At 44.8% G+C, this 19,330-nt stretch overlaps 2 protein-coding genes across 9 annotated transcripts in view; one reads left to right on the plus strand and one right to left on the minus strand.

The window, feature by feature from the left end:
• Positions 1-2,655, plus strand: part of PCOLCE (procollagen C-endopeptidase enhancer) — a 5,909-nt gene extending 3,254 nt beyond the window's left edge. The window contains exons 4-9 of the mRNA XM_027844120.1: positions 597-721; positions 831-967; positions 1,227-1,453; positions 1,670-1,747; positions 2,099-2,269; positions 2,409-2,655. Of these exons, the coding sequence (XP_027699921.1) occupies positions 597-721; positions 831-967; positions 1,227-1,453; positions 1,670-1,747; positions 2,099-2,269; positions 2,409-2,563 (893 nt within the window). The 3' untranslated portion in view covers positions 2,564-2,655. The remainder of the gene's footprint in view (positions 1-596; positions 722-830; positions 968-1,226; positions 1,454-1,669; positions 1,748-2,098; positions 2,270-2,408) is intronic.
• Positions 2,656-7,921: 5,266 nt separating this feature from the next.
• TFR2 (transferrin receptor 2) overlaps positions 7,922-19,330 on the minus strand; it is a 24,950-nt gene continuing 13,541 nt past the window's right edge. For 3 of the 8 annotated variants that reach the window (XM_027844284.1, XM_027844314.1, XM_027844320.1), the window contains 9 exons: positions 19,060-19,179; positions 18,669-18,751; positions 18,523-18,586; positions 18,366-18,433; positions 18,061-18,137; positions 17,799-17,883; positions 17,402-17,629; positions 17,022-17,162; positions 14,387-15,492 (listed from right to left, as the gene is read on the minus strand). In XM_027844284.1, the coding sequence (XP_027700085.1) occupies positions 15,220-15,492; positions 17,022-17,162; positions 17,402-17,629; positions 17,799-17,883; positions 18,061-18,137; positions 18,366-18,433; positions 18,523-18,586; positions 18,669-18,751; positions 19,060-19,179 (1,139 nt within the window). In that variant the 3' untranslated portion in view covers positions 14,387-15,219. The other 5 variants (XR_003567517.1, XR_003567521.1, XM_027844295.1 and 2 more) reach the window with 5 other exon arrangements.

Genomic DNA, 19,330 nt, shown 5'->3' on the forward strand with positions numbered 1-19,330 from the left:
GGATATATATATTCCCCCTGTCCTAGATTACCCCCCAAACCCAGCCCTGGAATTCTGATTATAGTCCCATCATCCCATCCCCATAGCAGAAGACACCCCTTAAAAAATAAGGACCACTTTGATCAGAGGGAAGCATTAGAAGAGGCATTCCCCCATTTGAGTGAAGAGCACCCCAAAAGCCTTGGGTTGGGAAGCCCCCAAATTTGGGAAACTTCCAGCTGAAAGGAAAAAAACCAGGAAGAATTCTGCAAAATTGGAGGGGGAGGGATAAGATCTCCCTTGGGAAAGGGAAAAATGTGGCCAAGGAATAATAGGGAGGGAGAATAAGAGTCTGGGGAGTGGGCTGGGACCCTCCAGCTAATTCCTATCATTTTCCTAGGGTGGGGAAGTGGGGGAAATTTGGGGGTGCCTTTATGCCCAAAGTCAGATTCCCACTCTTCTTTATTCTCTCTTTTTTGCTAACTTTCCCCCTCTCCTTACCTCCCCCCAACTCTCTTCCACTCAGGGATCCATATACTTGAACTTCCTTTTCCCCTGCCCTTGAACACTAGTTATCCCTCTCCCTGCCCCCACCCCATCTCTCTTTCTCTATCCAGAGCATCAGTTCTGTGGGGGTCGGCTGGAGAAGCCCCAAGGTACCCTGACCACACCCAACTGGCCTGAGTCTGACTATCCCCCTGGGGTCAGCTGTTCCTGGCTCATCATTGCTCCCCCAGAACAGGTAACATTCCCTAGGCCCTTCAAGGGAACTTAAGCATCTGGTTTCTCTGCAGTACTTCCCCTTAAAAGCCAAGTATCTAGCTGACCAGTTCCCTTCTCTTCTTCACTAGGTGATTTCTCTGACCTTTGGGAAATTTGACCTGGAGCCAGACACTTACTGCCGATATGACTCAGTCAGCATTTTTAATGGGGCTCAAAGTGATGATTCAAAAAGACTGGGGAAGTATTGTGGGGATACTGCCCCGAGGTGAGTGAATAGGGCCTGTTAGAAGGGCAAGTTTTAGTGGCTGGGATGAAGTTATAAGGGAAAGTGTTGAATCAAATAGAAGGCACCATGACTTAAAAACACAGGTCCCCATACTGAATGGGTTGGGGAGGTTAAAAAGGGGAAGGAGAGAGGGAAAAGAGCAGAAGAGATAGGAACAGAGGCTTTGGAGAAAAATCTGAGGGCACCACAGCTTGGGCCATTCCTTCCCCTGACACCCTACTATCCTCCCTTCCCTCAGTTCCATCACCTCAGAAGGAAATGAACTCCTGGTCCAGTTTGTCTCAGATCTCAGTGTCACTGCTGATGGATTCTCTGCCTCCTATAAAGCCCAGCCCCGAGGCAGTGGGAAGGAGGGGATTGTTCCAGCTCCTCCACAACCACAGCCAGGGCCTAAGGTCAAACTTCCTACCAAACCCCAGACCCCAGTCCAGGAGAACCCAAAACCTACCCTTGCCACAGACTCTGGTAAGCATGGTTGGTTAGATACCAGAGTTCAGGGAGGGAAGCAGGGGCTGGGGGTAGGGAAGATTAGTAGAATAGGAATCTGGGCCCTGGATACTAAGACACGTAAGTACAACTTAGAACTTTTAGGGTTGGGGAAGATGAAGCTGGGTTGGGGGTGAGGTGAGGGAGGAGGAGGAATAGATCCCTCATAAAGCTGATAGATTTCCTCCCTCATAGATGCTCCTAGTACACCCTGCCCAAAACAATGCCGAAGAACGGGCACTCTACAAAGCAACTTCTGTACCAGTGACTTTGGTAAGGAAGCCAAGAATCCTGCTCCCTCATATTTTCTATCAATAGACTGGGGTTGGGGGGAGCCTTCTCCTGCTCCTTGCATCAGTCTATGAACAAGCTTTATTAAGCACATACTATGTCTTCCTGAACTCCTCAATATCTTCCCCTTTCTCCTCTTTCTTCCTCCTTCCCCCACTCCCCCCCCAACTCCTTCTCTCCCTTATATCAATCTCCCATTACCATCTCAGCTTCCTAGCCTTTGCTCTATCCTGTGACCTTCAGCTAATTTAGTCATCCTGCCCACCATATGGGATTCCTAGTGAGTCCTCCCTAAACTTATTTTCTGATCTTTCTTGTCTGTTTTCTCCACAGTGGTGACAGGGGCAGTGAAATCAATGGTTCGGGGTCCTGGAGAAGGGATCACTGTTACCATCACCCTCATGGGTGTCTACAAGGCAGGGGCTCTTGTCCTGTCTTCCACTCCCGTTGGAACCCCACTTAAGTTGTATGTACCCTGCCGGCAGTGTCCCCCAATAAAGAAAGGTAAGAGAGCCTAGGGGAGAGAGGTAAAGTTTGGGTGGGGGATGTGCATATTGTGGGTTCCAAGAACAAAAACGGGGAAGGTGAGGGACATAGACCCTCTTGCCTGATTTATTCCTCCAACCTATCACTCTTCCTTTAGGGGCTAGTTACTTGCTGATGGGTAGCGTGGATGAAAAGGGAAGCGCAGTGCTCCCCCCCAACAGTTTTGTGGTCCTATATCGGTCAAACCAGGACCAGATCCTCACCAACCTGAGCAAAAAGAAGTGTCCTTCCCAGCTTCCAGCCACGGACTGAGATGACCTGCACCAAACTACTACCTAATTTCCTCCTTACCGCCATACTTTCTCTATGAAATACAAATAAAGTTCACCCAGACAGAAGAATCAGAACTTGTCTGGTTGAAGACTGGAGGGACAGAAGGGTCGATGTTAAGGATTTTTTAGTTTGCTGAAACTTAAAAAAAAAAAAAGCCTCTATCATACCCCCACCCCCAGCCCCAAACAGGCTACTCCTCCTAACTGATCGATTTCTGTCCCTTCTTCATCAAGGCAAGCTGCCCAGATGCAGGCGGCTGGACCCGGGCTGTAGGTGGACAGAGGGAAGACGGTGTGCGGGGCTCAGCAAGTAACCGTAAGGGGAGGCCTGGAGGAAGGCCAGGTCACCGCTCTCCGCGGTGATGGCCCAGCAAGGGAAGTCTCAGTCTTGCAGAGGGCGGGTGGACCTAGGAAATGTCCACGTCCAGAGCCCCACCCTCAATCCCTGCAGGACAGTCCAAGTCGTTACGTTCCCCTCCCAGGAGACTCCAATTGAGCAACTGCCACGTATGTGTATTTGAGCCAATGAAAAGTGCCCTTAGGCGGGGCGTACAGATCCGAAATTTTCTGTTAACCACTAGGCGTAGTTCTACGGCTCGGAGGGGTAGGACGAGCAGAGTCCAACGCCCACCCTCGGGCTGATGGGCAGCCTCCTCGCCCAATGTGAGCCGGCAGGTTGAGCTCGGAACCAAAGTTGGAAAACCTGAACCTTTGCGCTGGCACAAGCTCTGCAGAGTCAGAGTTGGACAGTGCAGACAGAATTAGAGACTTGGGGCTGAACGTCCCAGAAACAGAGGCGTTACTGACGGCTCCGAGTCATGCAGCCACTAGCGGGACGCTACAAGGGGCGAGACCTGGGAAACGAAGGGGGAAAGGGGCGAGGATTGGGAGATTCTTTAGGAGCAGAAGAAACGGGGAGGTCTTGCCAGAGTACTTCTCGCGCACCCGCCAACCTGCCAATCAGGCCACGCACCCTTCCTCTGTACTTTCCACCCATTCCGGACGTTGGTCCTTGAGCTCGCCCCTCTGCCAGCCTCCCAATCAGGGCGTTGGTCCCCGAGCCTGCCCCTCCTCTGCCGGTTCCTCAATCAGGGCGTTGGTTCCCGAGCCCGCCCCTCTGTCGGTTCCCCAATCAGAGCATAGGTTCTCTGAACCCGTCCCCTCCCGGTTCCCAAGCCCGCCCTTCCTATGCCGATTGCCCAATCAGGACGTTGGTTCCCGAGCCCGCCCCTCTCCGTCTGCCTTCCAGTCCGGACGTGGTCCGGGAACCTCTCTTTCCATTATCCGAACTTCGCTGCTGGGATAGTTCGGGGCCGCCGGGTTATCGGAGGTTGTGGGTCCGGTGGGTGTGAGAACAGAGTCCGAGCGGGGGGAAGGCCCCTCTCTTTGCAGGCTTTTGGTCCCGGTCCGTGTCTTTCCGTCGGACCTGGGTTTCCGAACAGACCAGTGGGGCGGCCGTGACCCTTCGAAGCCTCGGGCCCGCGCTCCCCCTGCGAGGCGAGGGCGGGCGACAGTACAGGGGATGCAGGCACCGGCCACCCCCGGCGGTGCTTTGTGCCCGGGGAGCCGGCCTTCGTGCCCCGGGGTCTGGTTGGGGTGGGATCCATGTCCTTACCTCTGCTGAGCCTCAGCAGTCCCAGGGGCAGAGAGATGTGGAGGCATTTGCAGGATAGGTCAGCCTCCACTGCCTGCTTAATTGGTCACCACGTTTGGCCCTCACCCAGTTCTCTTTAGGTACCCCCATTCTGTCCCTCTTGTCTGAGAAGGAAGCGTTTCTGTGTCCAGCAGCTGTCGCTGGGCTCTTGGGAAGGCTCTAGGGCTCCCTCGGCCATCATTTGTCAACTTCTCCAATCCCCTTTCTCTCCTCCCTCAACCCCTCTTCAAAGGTGTGAGATGTCATCCCTGGGCACCACAATGGAAGGAGAAAGAGACCCAGTGACAGGACTCAAAGGTATTCCTTCCATTGGGAAGCCCCCTGCCCGTGATGCCCCAGGACTTAAGAGCCTGAGTTGTTCCCCATCTGCTCAAGCCCATGTATATGATCAGCTCCTGCCGCTCCCATCCCCCCCCCCCCCCCCCCGCCCCAGTCCTTTACAGCAGGGTGCACAGAGAGCACACGGAGACATTGGAATCCTGTAGGGTTGAAGACTGAACAGAAATAGACAATATTAAAGTTCATGCAGCAGAGACCTATTGTTCACAAACCGTCTGATCTATACCACAAACTGATGAATTAATCAGCAAGCATTTATTAAGAACCTGCCATTTGCAGGGTACTGGATGAGGAAGTTCCCACCTTCCAGGAGGTTAAGTGGTTTAGTATTCATGGCGAATAGTGAGGTTATGATTATAGTCTCTCTCCCCTCTTTTCTCTGATTTCTCTACCCCATGACTCTCAACTGCTTGTCTTCAGGTTCCTTTTAAAGACAGGGACCCTTGGGGTAGGGTCTCTGGGATCCAGTGCCTAATATGGGGGAGAAGAGAAAGCGGAAGAATTTCTTGGGTGGAGCTTCAAATAGTGAATCTCCCAGATTTCTTGTTATCAGCCCCAATATCTTCTTTCTCTATCTTCTGACAGTTATAATCTATATGGCCTTCCTCTTGCTCCCTCTGCATGGGCAGTTCAGTCCCATACTACTCCACATCCTACATATCTCCCTGAAACAGATGTTAGTGTCAACCTATCTTAAGTGAGTGCTAGGATTAGACACTGGCCACTCAATACCTTTGGGTTGGGACTGGAAGGGGGTAGGGAGGACACTAAATCCCTGGGAGGAATTGACTTCTGATATCCTTTCCTTCCTTTCCCTTTCTTTTAACTGACTTTCTTTCAAATCTAGGTCTTCCTTCAATTCTGGGCAGGAATCGAGAATAATCAGTGGGACAGACTCTTTGATTTGTTATACAGACATCAACAAACTCTGTTTCCTCCCCAACCTCCTGAGCTCAATAACTTTTAATCATTTTACAAAATGAATAATAAAAATAGAAAAAAGTCAATGTGAAAAGAATCTGATTTCCATTCCTATCCCTCCCCTTTTTCTTCTTTCTAGTGAAATATATTCTGCCTCTCAATGCCCCTGGGATCTAGATATTCACTGAGCTATAGTGGAATGAGCTCTAGGTTGGGGAAGTCAGTTGACCCAAGCTGAGTCCTGGCTCTGACACCAATTAGCTGTGTTACTTGTATGACTTTTAGCAAGTCCCTCTACTTTCGGGGCCTCAGTTTTCTTTTCTGTAAAATGAGAGGGTTAAATTTTTAAAAAGTTGACATACAGCACTTTAAGATCAGCAAAGTATTTTTAAGTGGCTTGCCCCCTAATTGCCTTGTCATTAAGTGCCAGAAGCATGATTTCAAACAATCTACCTGAGCCCAACTCCAGTATTGCAGCTACTATGCCATGTTACATAGCGGCCCTTAACATTCTGCCTTCAGCTCTACTATTCAGGTCGTGTGAAACTCTAATTCTTTCATATAGAATATTGGCTCTAGTATGAGAAACCTGCTTTAAATCTAACATCTAAAAATGTTGTGAATCCCCATACATCAAAGTAATTTTATTCATATCTCTTAATTGAGATAATAAGGCAAATGACAAATTGTATCTTAAGTAGGCATTTTCAGAGGGGCAGCAAAGTATAGCGAAAAGATTGAATCCCACCCACCAGTACGATTCAGTTCATATACATTGCCTAGTGTGTGCAAGGCAAGCAGTAGCTGATGGGAGGTAGATGGTACCAGGTGGGACTAATATAAGATTCAAACAAATGGCCTTTGAGGGTCCTTGGCTGATACATGCAGATGTTGGAGTGAAAGGGAAGAAAAATGAGAGATGCTCAAGTCACAGCAGGATAGCTGGGGAAGAGAAGGATTCTGGCTATGGTGTAGTAAGAGCCTTCTCCAAATTATATATGGATTGAGGAATGATTCCAGTCAGGATTGAATAATTGTGTTTTATAATAAGAAGTGTAGTTGCCATCAACAACAATAATCAAATGAACATTTTACAAAAAACCCTTAACATTTAACAAAGCAGAATCATACAACAAATCCACAAAAAAAATTCATTTGCTCTCTGTCCTGTTTAAGTGCTTTTTAGGTCCAGTTAATTTTATATAAATATGTATGTGTATCTGTCTGTCTAAAATAAACTTGGAAACTTCTTTCCATAAGCAGCTGCTCGTATCCCTATATCCCTAATCTCTTAGATTTATTTATAATGCTTAAACTGTGGGAAAGATCACAGCCAAAGTTATCTTTTTCTGTCACTACAGTTCTTGATTTCCCTGGAGTTATGTAACATAATCCCACGATTGTTACTCAAGAGAACAAGGAAAGTCTTTTCTCAAGAATTCAGGTCTCTAAAGACTTTCTCTCTCTCTGTACCTCCCTCAGTCTAGCTATGACAGTAAAATAGTCTCTTCACATAAAAGTCCTCATAGAATGGTAGTTGTCACTTCAAGATTCTATAGGTTCTTAATTGGGGTCTTTGAACTTGTTTTTAAAAATATTTTTATAACTATATTTCAATATAATTGGTTTCCTTAGTAATCATATGTATTTTGTTTTATTCATTTTAAAACATTTTGAGAAGGGGTCCATCAGCTTCACTAGACTGTCAAAGGGGAACATGATATGAAAAAAAGTTAAGTTAATCCCCTTTGCTATGGGGTTTCTTTTAAAACCAGTGTTGCATATTTGTGTGTGTGTGTGTATGTATATGTATATATATTTGCATATGTATATGTATATGCATATACACATATATGTAGTCAATTTGTCTTACCAGGAAGAACAAGCATTTATTAAGCATGTATTATGTGAAAAGTGAAAGGTGGCCTGGCTTAGTGGATAGAGACTACTGAACTTAGGAAGATGAAAAATTCCATTTTTCTGACACTTAGTAGATATATGACCATGAGAAAGTTATTTAATCTCTTTGAGCCTCAGGTAACTCCTAAGACTTATCTAATACATTATAGTAGATTTATAAGTTACAGCAAGTTGCAGATAAAAATTGAAATTAAGTTTTCACTTATTGACTTTTGTGAAAGGTATAGTTTTAGGTGCTAGGGATACTAGGCACAAAAAAGTACTTCCTCTCTAGGTTGAATGGGGGTGGGGTATGGCTATAACTAGTACCCAGATGAGTAAATGAAAGGTAATTTGACTGGACAGAGGGCACTGACAACTGGGATGATCAGAGAAAATATCTATGCAGATGATTCTTAGATCTATTTTTTATTATTGTTCAGTCGTGTCCAACTCTTCATGATCCCATTTGGGGGTTTCTTGGCAAAGATACTGGAGTGGTTTGCCATTTCCTTTTCTAGCTCATTTTACAGATGAGGAAACTGAGGCAAAAAGGGGTCAGTGACTTGTCCAGGGTCACGCAGCTAGTAAGTGTATTAGGCTGTATTTGAGTTCAGCTAACAGTAAGGCTAGGAGATGTGATGAATTCAACTGAGCTATTTAAAATCCTAGAAGATGATGCTATTAAAGTGCTGCATTCAATATGCCAGCAAATTTGGAAAACACAACAGTGGCCACTGGATTGGAAAAGATCAGTTGATGTCTCAAGCCTCGGCAATACTGAGGAATGTTCAAATTACCAAACAGTTGTGCTCATTTCACACATTAACAAGGTTATGCTTAAGAATCTTCAGGCTAGGCTTCGGCAATATGTGAACTGAGAATTAGCAGAACAGCAGACCGGTTTTCAAACAGGCTAAGGAACTAGAGACCAAATTGCCAACATTTGCTGGATTATGGAGAAAGCAAGGAAGTTCCAGAAAAACATTCTACTTCATTGACTACACTAAAGCTTTTTACTGTGTGGATCATAACAGAATGTGGCAAGTCCTCAAAGAGATGGGAGTAGCACATCATCTTACTTGTCTCCTGTTAGGAACCTGTATGAGGGTCAAGAAGCAACAGTTAGAACTGAACATGGAACAACTGATTGGTTTAAGACTGGAAAAAAGAGTATAACAAGGCTGTCTATTGTCACCTTATTTATTTAACTTATATGCAGAAGACATCATGTGATATGCCAGACTGGATGAAGCAAAAGCTTGATTTAAGGTTGCTGGGAGAAATAGCAACAATCTCAAAGATTCAGAGGATATCAATCTGATGGCAGACAATGAAGAGGAATTAAGAAGCCTCCTAATGAGGGTAAAAGAGAAGAATGTAAAAGCTGGCTTGATGATTAATATAAAAAAAACTAAGATCTTGGCAACTGGTTCCAACACTTCCTGGCAAATTGAGGCAAAAGGAATGGAAGCAGTATCAGATTTTATATCCTTTGGCTCAAAGATCACTGCAGATGTCTACCACAGCTGAAATTAAGAGATGCTTGCTCCTTGCAAGGAAAGCCATGGCAAATCCAAGACTCAAATGCCACCTTCTGCAAGACTATTTCCAAGTCTCTCTCTGCTGTCTCCTCCCCTCCCCCATGCATCCACCATGACTTATTTCTTCCTTCTTACCTCCCATTTACACTATAAGTATCTTGTGTTCAGTTGTTTGCATGTTGTATTTCCAATTAAAAGATGAGCTCCCTGAAGGCCAGGACTGTGTTTCTTCATTTCTTTGTATCCCCAGCATTTAACACAGTGTTTGGCAGGTAGTAAGGGCTTTATCAATTTTTGTTGACTGAAAGGTAGAGACAGGTGGAGTTAATCTCAGAATTGGGGGGGGGTGGGGTTGGACAGGCTCACATGAATACATGGAAGCAAAGAAAACTTTAAAAAAATTATTTTAAAAAAAGGTGGAAGTATGATTATAAAGGGCCTTAAACACTTGGCTAAGGAATTAGCATTTTATCTTCTCCCTCAGTTGTTGTTTTACCATTCTCTCATAGTTCTCTTTTTACCTGTTGAACTCAGTATCTTTTCAGGGTTTATCATCTGTTTCCTGTCTCCTGTGTATAAGTATTTATAGGGGTCTGTTCTGGGCCCTAGCCTCTTACAACAGCCTTACTTTTGGTGATCTCATCTACTCCCATGGATTCAACTATCAACTATGAAGAATCCCAAATCTACATATCCAGCCCTTACCCATCTTCTGAGCTCCAGTGTTGTATCTCCAATTGCCTACTTAATTGGTCTTCCTGTGTCCATTCTCTCCTCATTCTATTTCATCTTCCATAGAACTGTGAGAATGTTATTTCTAAAGCATAGGTCTCACCATGTCACCTCTCCTGGCCTGTGGCTCTCATCTGACTGTAGGATCAAATATAAACTTCTTTATTTGGCATTAAAGCCCTTCACATCTGGCTCCAGGCCATTACTGCTCCTTGAGCATTTTACATTCCAGCCAGACTAGCCTACTTGCTACTCCTTGTCCACAATATCCCATGTCCTACCTCCATTTGCACAGGCCCGTATCTGAAATGCTCTTCCTCCATCCTGCTTCTGCTTAGAATTCTTCCTTTGAGGCTAAGCTCATGTGCCAACTTCAAGAGGCCTCTCCTGATACCCCTAGTTGTTAGTGGCTTTTCATTTGATGTATTTAATATACATATGTATGTTGTATGTGTTTATAGTTTTAAAAAATTTATACAGACCTCCCTGTGAACATATTGTAACCCCCTAGTAAGCTCCTTACAGGTAGAGACTCTCACTTTTGTATTTGTATCCCCAGCACCTAACACAGTACCTGTAACCACTTAATATTTGTTACTTGATTAATCCTTGAGGTATTTTGCCATTGAAGGTTTTTAAGCTGGGCACATTCATGATCATATTTGTGCCTTAAGAAGACTATTCTGGCTGTTTTGGGGAGAATGGATGGGGGGCATTAGACTAGAAGTAAGAATTTCAATTAGGCTACTACTATAATTCAGGTAAGAGGGAGTCTAAATAGGGTGATGGTTGAGTGAGTGGCGAGTAGGGAATAGATGTGAGATACATAAGTTTGGTTTTGCTGATCTTTGTATTACTTCATATAGGTCTTTCCAATTATTTTGTATTGTTTTGTTTTGTTTTTTTGTCATTGGGTTTTACACATGCTAATATGATGAAAATTCAGTGAATCAAGGAGTTACAGATCTGAGAAAGGTGGGCTCTGTGTCACTCTAGCAGGTTAAATTCTGACTTCTCATTGCAGCAATTATAATGAGGGCTCCTATGGGCTTTTGTTACCCATTTCAATTCCTTCATTTAGCACCAAATGCCTCTCCAAATGAGTGATTATGTGGTAACCTTGTATCCAAACTAGGGAGGGATAAAGGAAATCCATATATAAAACATGTATCCAAAGGAGATTTTTAAAAAAGGATATTATTTTTTATAGCCAGTTGGAGAGGGGAACGGGGCTGTTGCGGATGCCAAAATGTAGCTACTCCAAAGCTACTCTCTTTCCTTTTTTGTATAGGAAAAGTCACATTTCTGTTGTATATTAGACATGCTCCTTTCCTCCTTTTCTTGGATGTCAGGGTAGTGATTGGTAGGGACCAAGGTATTATCTGCTATTCTTGTTTTCATAACAATAATTTAGGATCGTGGAGTGCAATGGTTGGTTGAGGATGAGAATGTAGGAATGAGATATTCCTTCACTCAAGATCAGTAAACGGGGAATCTAGAGGTTCTTATTTATCATGCCAGGGGCTGTGGGACTACCTGGGCCCTTCATTGCTAAGCAAAGAGGAAGATACCTTCTCTGCTGCTTTCAGGCTTGGAAACAAAAAGCCAGGGGCAATTAACATAGGATATATGCCAGTTAAGTATCAGGAAAATGGCCTTGGGTTATTATCTGATTGAGAACTCATACAAACTCTATAGATTTTTGCCCCCTTTGGGCAAGTGGAATGTTTGCTCACATGGGTTGGGGACAGGGGAAGGAATAAACTTCCCATACACAAAGAAAGATACTAACAAGTCCTTATTAGTATAACTATATATAATATGTAGCTCTTTATAGGTATATAACATGGATATAATGTGTGTATGTGTGTGGTCTTTGCAGTCATTTACTGTGGACAAATCACTTAACCTCTCCCAACCTTAGTTCCCTTAGCTGTAAGATAGAAATAATAATAGCAGGTACTTCACAGGGTTGTTGTGAGGAACAAATGAGATGTGTTGAAAGTGTTTTACAAACCTTAAGGCTAGCTACTGTTTTTATTGTTTATTAGCAAGCAGTTCATTTAGGATGAGGAAGAATTGCTATGAAGTTATGAAATATAAAGCCATAATAAGAAAAGTGTAGAAAGAATCACAGAGACCAGACATTAGGGAAAGCATTGTAGCAGTTAAAGTACCACATAGGTGTAGCAGACTTATTTGCCTTGGCTTCTTTGACATGGCTCTCCTACCTAACTGCTTCTTGTATGTCTCTTAATGATCTCCTTGGCTCCCCTAGGTTCAATGCTTGTTCAGGTACAGGGAACTTACATATCTCTGTATCTCATATAGCTCTAAATCTGGCCCCAATCTCTTTCCTGAACTTCAGAAGTCTTACAATGCCAACTGTCCATATGTTCCACTGATATCTCAAACTCATCATGTCAAAATGGAACTCTTCTCCCCACCCCCACCCTGCCCCAAACCCAGGGAACCTCTTCCAAACTTCCTTGCTCACATGGCTAATATGGAAATATGTTTTCTGTGACTTTGCATGTATAATTGATATTATATTACTTGCCTTTTCAATGGGTACAGGAGGGTCAGCAGGGATAGAGAATCTGGAAATCAAATTTTTTTTGAAAATCAATGTTAAAAATAAATAAATAAGCACAAATAGCAGACAAACAAATAAAGGTGGGGGGAAGAACCCAGACTTCCTTGTTTGTGCTGAGGGTACCACCACCTTCCCAGTCAACAAGATTTATGTTCTCAGCATCATTCTTGGCTTTTCACTCTCCTTCACTTTCCATATCCAATCAGTTGTCAAGTTCTATTGATTATACTTTCATAATCTCTTCTTTTTCAGAATACTCACAACCAACACCCTAGTTCAGGACCTTATCATCTCACATAGCTGTCAAAAAGATTGTTTGATGATACCATTTCCCTGGTCAAAAACCTAGAATGGCTCACTGATGCTTTTAGGATAAAATAGAAACTCCTTACCCATTGCATTTAATACAATATGGCTTTGATCCAGCTTTCTATCTAAACAAATACTACCTTTCAACCAAAATAGACTATGTACTTCTTCACAAACTTAACATGCCTACCTTTATCATTCACACAAGCTGTCCTTTCCTTGCCCTTCCCCACCTCTGACTTTCAGAAACATTATTTTTCTTTAAAGCTTACTTCAGTTACTGTGCCCTCCAGGAAGCCTTCCTAAATCCCCCAGTTATTAATGTTCTCCTTTCTCAAACTACCTTGTTTATCTGTGTGTCGTGAGGTTGAATTGGCCTTGGAGAATGTTCAGAGTTGCCATTACTGATTCTGGTTGACCACATGGAAACTTTGAGGCCCTGCTTCCAGCTACCTGTGGCTCAGGGCTTGCACTTTGAAATGAAGGAAAGTTTCTTTGTGGTAGATGTGGAGTTGGAAGGGGTGATGACTCAGTGAATGTATAAAAGGGATAGACTGCCCCCTCTCTTTTCCTTTCAGTTGGCAAATCATGTCAGTTCTGTGGAGTAGGAGAAGTAGACTGCCCTAACTCCAACCTTGACCTCCATGTAGCTATGAGCACATGGCATTGTGTCTTCCCTAAGCCTCTTTTGTGTTTGTTCTTTTCTGATTTTAGGCAAGCAGATATTTATCCCACAATCCATGTGTCTATGCTCAGAGGCAACCTTCTGAGTGATAGAGGTCTTGGACCCATGGGGAGCTAAATGGTGGCAAGGGAGGAGTCCATGGCAATCTCTCTGGCTCTCTTAGAGAGAATTGGCCCAAAGCTGGCTGTTGTACAAGCACTTTCTGAGAGATGGTTCAAAGCTAAAGGGGAAAAGTAAAATGAGTAATTGTTGTTCAGTTGTATCTGTGACCCCATTTGGGATTTTCTTGGCAAAGATGCTGAAGTGGTTTTGCCATTTCCTTCTCCAGCTCATTTTATAGATGTGGAAGCTGAGGCAAACAGGGTTAAGTGACTTGCCCAGGGTCATACAGCCAGTAAGTGTCTGAGGCTGAACTCAGGTCTTCCTGACTGGGGTGGGGTGGGGACAGTAGGGATGGATGTTTTATCAGTCTTAAAAAAATACATAGTTAACATTTCTAAAAACTGCTTTCTACATTAAGGTTAGGTCTCAGCCTCTCAGCATATTGTAATAGTAGTTAGAAATTTTTTACTGAATCCTGTTTTGTCTTTTTGTTAATGCAAAATATGAGCCTTTTATGTTTAGCATTTCTTTTGGTCAGAGAGGAAGTGGAAGATCACTTTTCTTCCTGAACCCTGCTTTGACCATCCATCTATACTACAGCTTCAGCCCCCCTCAGGCACCCTCAATCATTTTCCCTTTGCTTAGTTTCCCCACGCTCTCCAGCACTCCTTCCTGATTCCCCACAACCCTTTATGCTTCCTAAGTTCCTTAGCCTCCCCCCTCCCCCCCTGCTTTTTTGCTGTAGGATTTAGATCTGAATTGTAGGATTAAATTGCCCAGTTCACATTGTAACTGAGTATTCTTTTTTTAACTTCCCCTTTTTACCCTTCACGTCAGTCAGACCTAAGCTTTCTGTAAAAACAGATCAGAGATACCGGGGCAGAGGGCTAATGAGCCGAGGAGTGTGAGAAAAGGGGGCCTAGCCCCTTTCTCATTAGAGGCCAGGCTCCACAGGACTCAGCCCAGTCCAAATCATGGGCCTGGAGTATAGAACAGAGATTCTTCTTTTTGTTATCCCCAGGCACAAGGCTTAAGCAACTTTTATTGAAATTGAGTTGGCAAGAATAGCCTTTTGTTTGAGGGCTATTCACGGCCTGTTTTGTTACCTAGGTGTACACATGTATTAAACATACACACATTTAATCCCAGTGGTCACTGGGAGAAGAAAGGAAAGACACTTCCTTGGTTGTTCTGTTCCCTCCCCTATTCCAGACTTTTTGTCAAATCGAGTGTTGTAATTTTTAGTAATTTTTTTCTTTGAATTCTCAGTCACTAAGTGGGTCCATGGAATTATGTATGGAAATGCCTTCTAGGACAAGGAGTGAAGAGTGGGTAGGGGAGCAAGGGCTGGTTGGGGTAGCTCTGAGTAAGCCAGGAAAATGATTTCTCTGGAAAAACAGGACAATTCTCAGATTCCCCCCTTCAGAAAAGTTGGCAGACCTGGACCTCCAAACTCAAGAGAGAGTCCACAGCACAAAAACAGGATTTCAGGTTATGAACATTGATTTGCCTTGCCCTAATTTTTTTTTTTTTGGAGGGGGTCAGAAAGCCAAGGACTTGGGGAAGGGAAAGTGGGTATAAGAATGATTGAGCAGATACTGCTCTCTAACAGATATGATCATCCCCTTAAGAGGAATATAACTGCTTCCTCTTACATTATATACAGAGACATCCATTTAAAAGGAAGGGGGCAAAATAAGAAATGGGATCAGCCGCTAGCTAGCCGGCTAGCACCCTGAAATTTAATGGAAAAGGATGTGTAAAACGAAAAGGATCTAGAGAGGAAGAAGTTGAGAGAATGGGTGGTCCTGAGAAAGGGAGATATACAAGACTGGATGCTGTGACTCCTCCACCTTCAGAAGTTGTTGTCAATGTTCCAGACATCTCCGCTGAGGGCATTAGCTGCTCCCTGCAGGGTCCAGGTGAGGAGAGCCAGCTGGCGGCGTAAGTGGCTCTCTTCAAAATGAGGTCTTGAATATCTTAGAGAGCCATTCACAGCCCCCTCGTCCCTCAGCAGCTGCAGGTGCTCAAGTAAGGCCCCCAGAGTGTGGTCCCCTTGACCCAGGAAGATGTGACGGAATGGGTAGATTGCTGGTGACACATACTGGGATAGGAAGTAGAATTCTACCTGCCACAAGAGGCATAAGGAGTGGTCAGAGAGGAAGCAGAGGATCACTTTTCTTCCTGAACCCTACTTTGGCCACCCATCAATACTACAGCTTCAGCCCCACTCAGTCACCCTCAATCATTTTCCCTTTGCCTAGTTTCCCCACTCTCTTCAGCACTCCTTCCAGATTCCCCACAGTTCTTTATGTTTTCCCAAGTTCCTTAGCCCCCCTCTTCTCCCTGCTTTTTTGCTGTAGGATTTAGATCTGGAAAGAATCATTGATCATCTAGCCAAATCCTTTTTTTTTTTCAGATGATAAACCTAGGGAGGTTAAACGATTTGCCCAGTGTCACATAGGTAGTCACATACTTCTCACCTCACCACTTGGTTCTATAGCTACCCTGACTCTCTCCCCCACTTTCCTCACTAACACTTCCCAATTCCATCTAATCTTGCCATCTGCATCCTTTAATGATCTGAGCTTTCCATGGCAACCCTGTCCCTTAACAACTGCCTCAGTTCTCTTTCCAACCACAGAAGCCTTTCCCCCTCATCTCAATTCACTCTTCCTAATTCTTTCCTTATCCCTGGACAGATAATCTGGGGTTTATACTGTCAGTGACATTATAGGTAACATTCTAGTGAGAAGTTGTTGATAGTAAACAGCCAGGGAAGAGACTGGATCCCCTCTCTTGCATCATCAATTTCTTCTTGTTCCATTGGCTTCTTCCCCTGTCTACAAGTATGCTCAGGTCTTCCTTTATTCTGAAAACACAGCAATAACAAATCCTTCCCTATATTTGCTGAATCCTTCAAGCCCTATTTCATTCATCTTGTGGTGAAACATCTAGAAAGAGTATGAATAGTATACTTTGGATGTCTTTACTTCCTCATTATCCACTCATAGCTCAACTCCTATCAGTCTTCTAAACCAACTCTTCCCTGAGTGAAAGGTGACCTCAGCTGCTAAATCCAGTGGTCTTTTCTCATTTCTTATCCTCTTTTAACTCTATAGCATTGACTTCTTTGGCATTATTCTCTCCTGATTCTCTTCTTCTTTAATTATCCTCCTGCCTAAATGTAGGTGTCTTTCCCTGGTCCTTTTTCTCAATATTCTCTCTCATTTTGTAATTTAATCCCAATCAAATCTGGGTAGCTCAATACTTCAATCCTTGACCTTCTTCTCTTTGTTCATTCTCCCCTAGTGATCCTAGGTGGGAGAGGAGAAAGATGAAGGAATAGGAAAAGGGGGAAGATTAAAGGAATTGGAGAAAAGAGATGGGAAAGGAGAGGGAAGATAAAAGCTTGGAACAAGACAGGGAAGTGGGGGTGGTGGGATTGGAGCTAGACACAGGAAAGAGAATGAGAATAGGGAAAGGTCAGAGGAATAGCCTTGGGGTGTAAGACCCAAAAATCAGAGAAGAGAAGCAATAACAGCAAAAGCTGTCGAGGAATAAGGTTTCTTCATCTTGCTAACTGGGGTGGCTGGGGTTGGGGCTGCCCTATGACAGTAGTTATAAAGATAAGGCTGACATATGAGTCTGACTTACTCTCATAATTCGGACATTGTACATTCGCATCAATCTCTCATTGCTCTCCTCTGAGCTGTAGATCTCTTTCTGTAGCTTCTCAGCTGACCGAATGTAGTCTCCACGTGCTGAGTATATCCACTGCAGGGTCAGACCCCGGGCCTAGAGGGTAGAAAGGGACTAAGGATAGCACCAGAGTGCCAAGGGAGGAAGTAGGAAGCAGAATTTGGGGGCTTTAGGGAATAGAGAAGTGAAAGGCTGGAGATCAGGACACAGGTTTAGAGAAATGAAGGGAGATAGGAGTGGGGGCAGGACTAAGTCCCAAAGGGACTAAGATTTGGAATACAGGATTCAGGGAAGAAATCTCAACCCTGGCTAGGGACTGATATCCAGATTCTAACCTTGAGATCCCCAGAGAACTCATTGAGTCTGCCAATGTGCTTCAGGATGACATCACCATAGCAGCCAAAGTCTAAGGGTAGCAGGTGATCATGGCTGAGCCGGATGAGTAGTTGGCCCACCACCATGGCCACAGCCCGGGCCACAGCTGGCAACCGCCCTTGTAATGCTCCATGCAGATTCTTATATGTATCTTCTTTGGTGTTCAGGAAAGGGTATGGTGGGCCTTTCTGATGACAAAAGATAGAGAAGAATAAGGTCCATAACAATTGGGGATACAGAAGGGTAGAGTTTGGGGATGGGACAATGGGTCTAGGATATGGAATGGTGGGTAAGGTTGGAATGATGGGGTTGTAACAGAGGGAGCATATCTGTAGGTGGGGGTGAGATGGGGCTTACCTCAGTGAATGAGAACTCAACAGCAGGGACCCCTCCAAAGGCAGTGAAGGAGTAAGCACTGCTGTCCATGGGCAGGGGCCGGATTCTGAGGATGGGAGGCATGGCCAAGAGTAGCCAAAAGTGGAGAACAATTCCCTGCTCAGATTTCCCAGATCCCAGTAGGATACCAGCACCACCATTACCACCGAGATCTGTCCCTCCCCCTTCCCTCCCTTTCCATGACAGACTTGGACATCCCATCCCCTGGAAGCCTGTCACTTACACCTCAGCCTCCCAGCTCTGGCCTGGAACCACCACCTGATCATAGAGGGTTTGACCACTATGATTGGGAGAATCCACCTAGATCAGGAGAAGATAGAGGAAAAGACCTCAATGATCAGACTTCACCTAGATTTCTGATCCCCCTGGACCCTACTTTTGTTCTCTCTAGCCTCTATGGCATTAGGCAAGTCACTTCTCAATTTTGGGTCCCAGTTTTCTCTATGAAAGGGAAGGGTTGAATGATGTACTTTAAGGTTCCTTTCAGTTCTGACAATCTGCGGATCTATGCCTTCTTAGGGCCCTCACCTGCTTTAGGATGCTCTCAATGAGGCTGGTGAGAAGAGGGCTGGTTTTTGCATGGAACTGGTCATCCCCTGAGGAGAGAGGTGGAAATGGGAAGACAATTAGGCTTAGGTTCAAGTCCTAACTCCTCTTCCACAGGAAAGCTTAGCGCTCAGCTCACCAAGCACAGCATTGTCCAGGCTCACGTAGACAGCAGCTTTGAGGTGCAACATGGTGAGGTAGCCCTGAAGGAGAGAGAAAACTAAGGACAAGCCCACTCCCAGCACCCAGGACCACCCTAGACTCTCTCCATTTCTGGCCCATTACCTCCAGCCATTCAGTGGCTCCCACATTCCCAAAGTCACCAGCATCCCAGCTGACAAAAAGCAGACTTCTTCGAGGCTGAAAACCTGATGAATGGGAAGGAAGGGGGTAAGGAAGAGTAATTACCTTTCTCATCCTTATTTCATTGGCCACCCCTAGAGTTGTTATCACCTTGTCCAACTTTTAGTTCTTCACGTGCTCCCATGTACCTCCAATCTCCCCTTCCAATCCCTGGTTTGGAATCTTCCTTAACGTCTTTCTCCCCAGCCCTTCCCTGGGCTCTGGCCCCAATCCTGTCCTGGGACCTCCTCAAATCTTAGTCCTCTCTTACTTCTCATTCCTGAGCCCTTCTCTCTCTACCTCCCTGACCCTAGTATCTTGGCCCTGGCCTTACCATTCCTCATCATGGCAGAGAAGGTGCGTACCAGCTCCAGCAGGAGGGCTGTGCCCACAGCGGACTTGGCTGCCCCTGGACCCCAGGCATCTCTCTGGGCCCCAATGACAATGTAATGATCTGGGGCAGGAAGAAAGAGTAAACATGTGAAGTAAGGGGGCTGGGTCTGAATCTTTAATGGTACCTAGGAAAGAATTGATTTTTCTTAGTTCTCCTCCATTACTCACACACACACACACACACACACACACACACACACACACACACACAC

This window comes from Vombatus ursinus, unplaced genomic scaffold, assembly GCF_900497805.2.
Source record: "Vombatus ursinus unplaced genomic scaffold, bare-nosed wombat genome assembly UNPS02005197.1, whole genome shotgun sequence".
Taxonomy (NCBI): Eukaryota; Metazoa; Chordata; class Mammalia; order Diprotodontia; family Vombatidae; genus Vombatus; species Vombatus ursinus.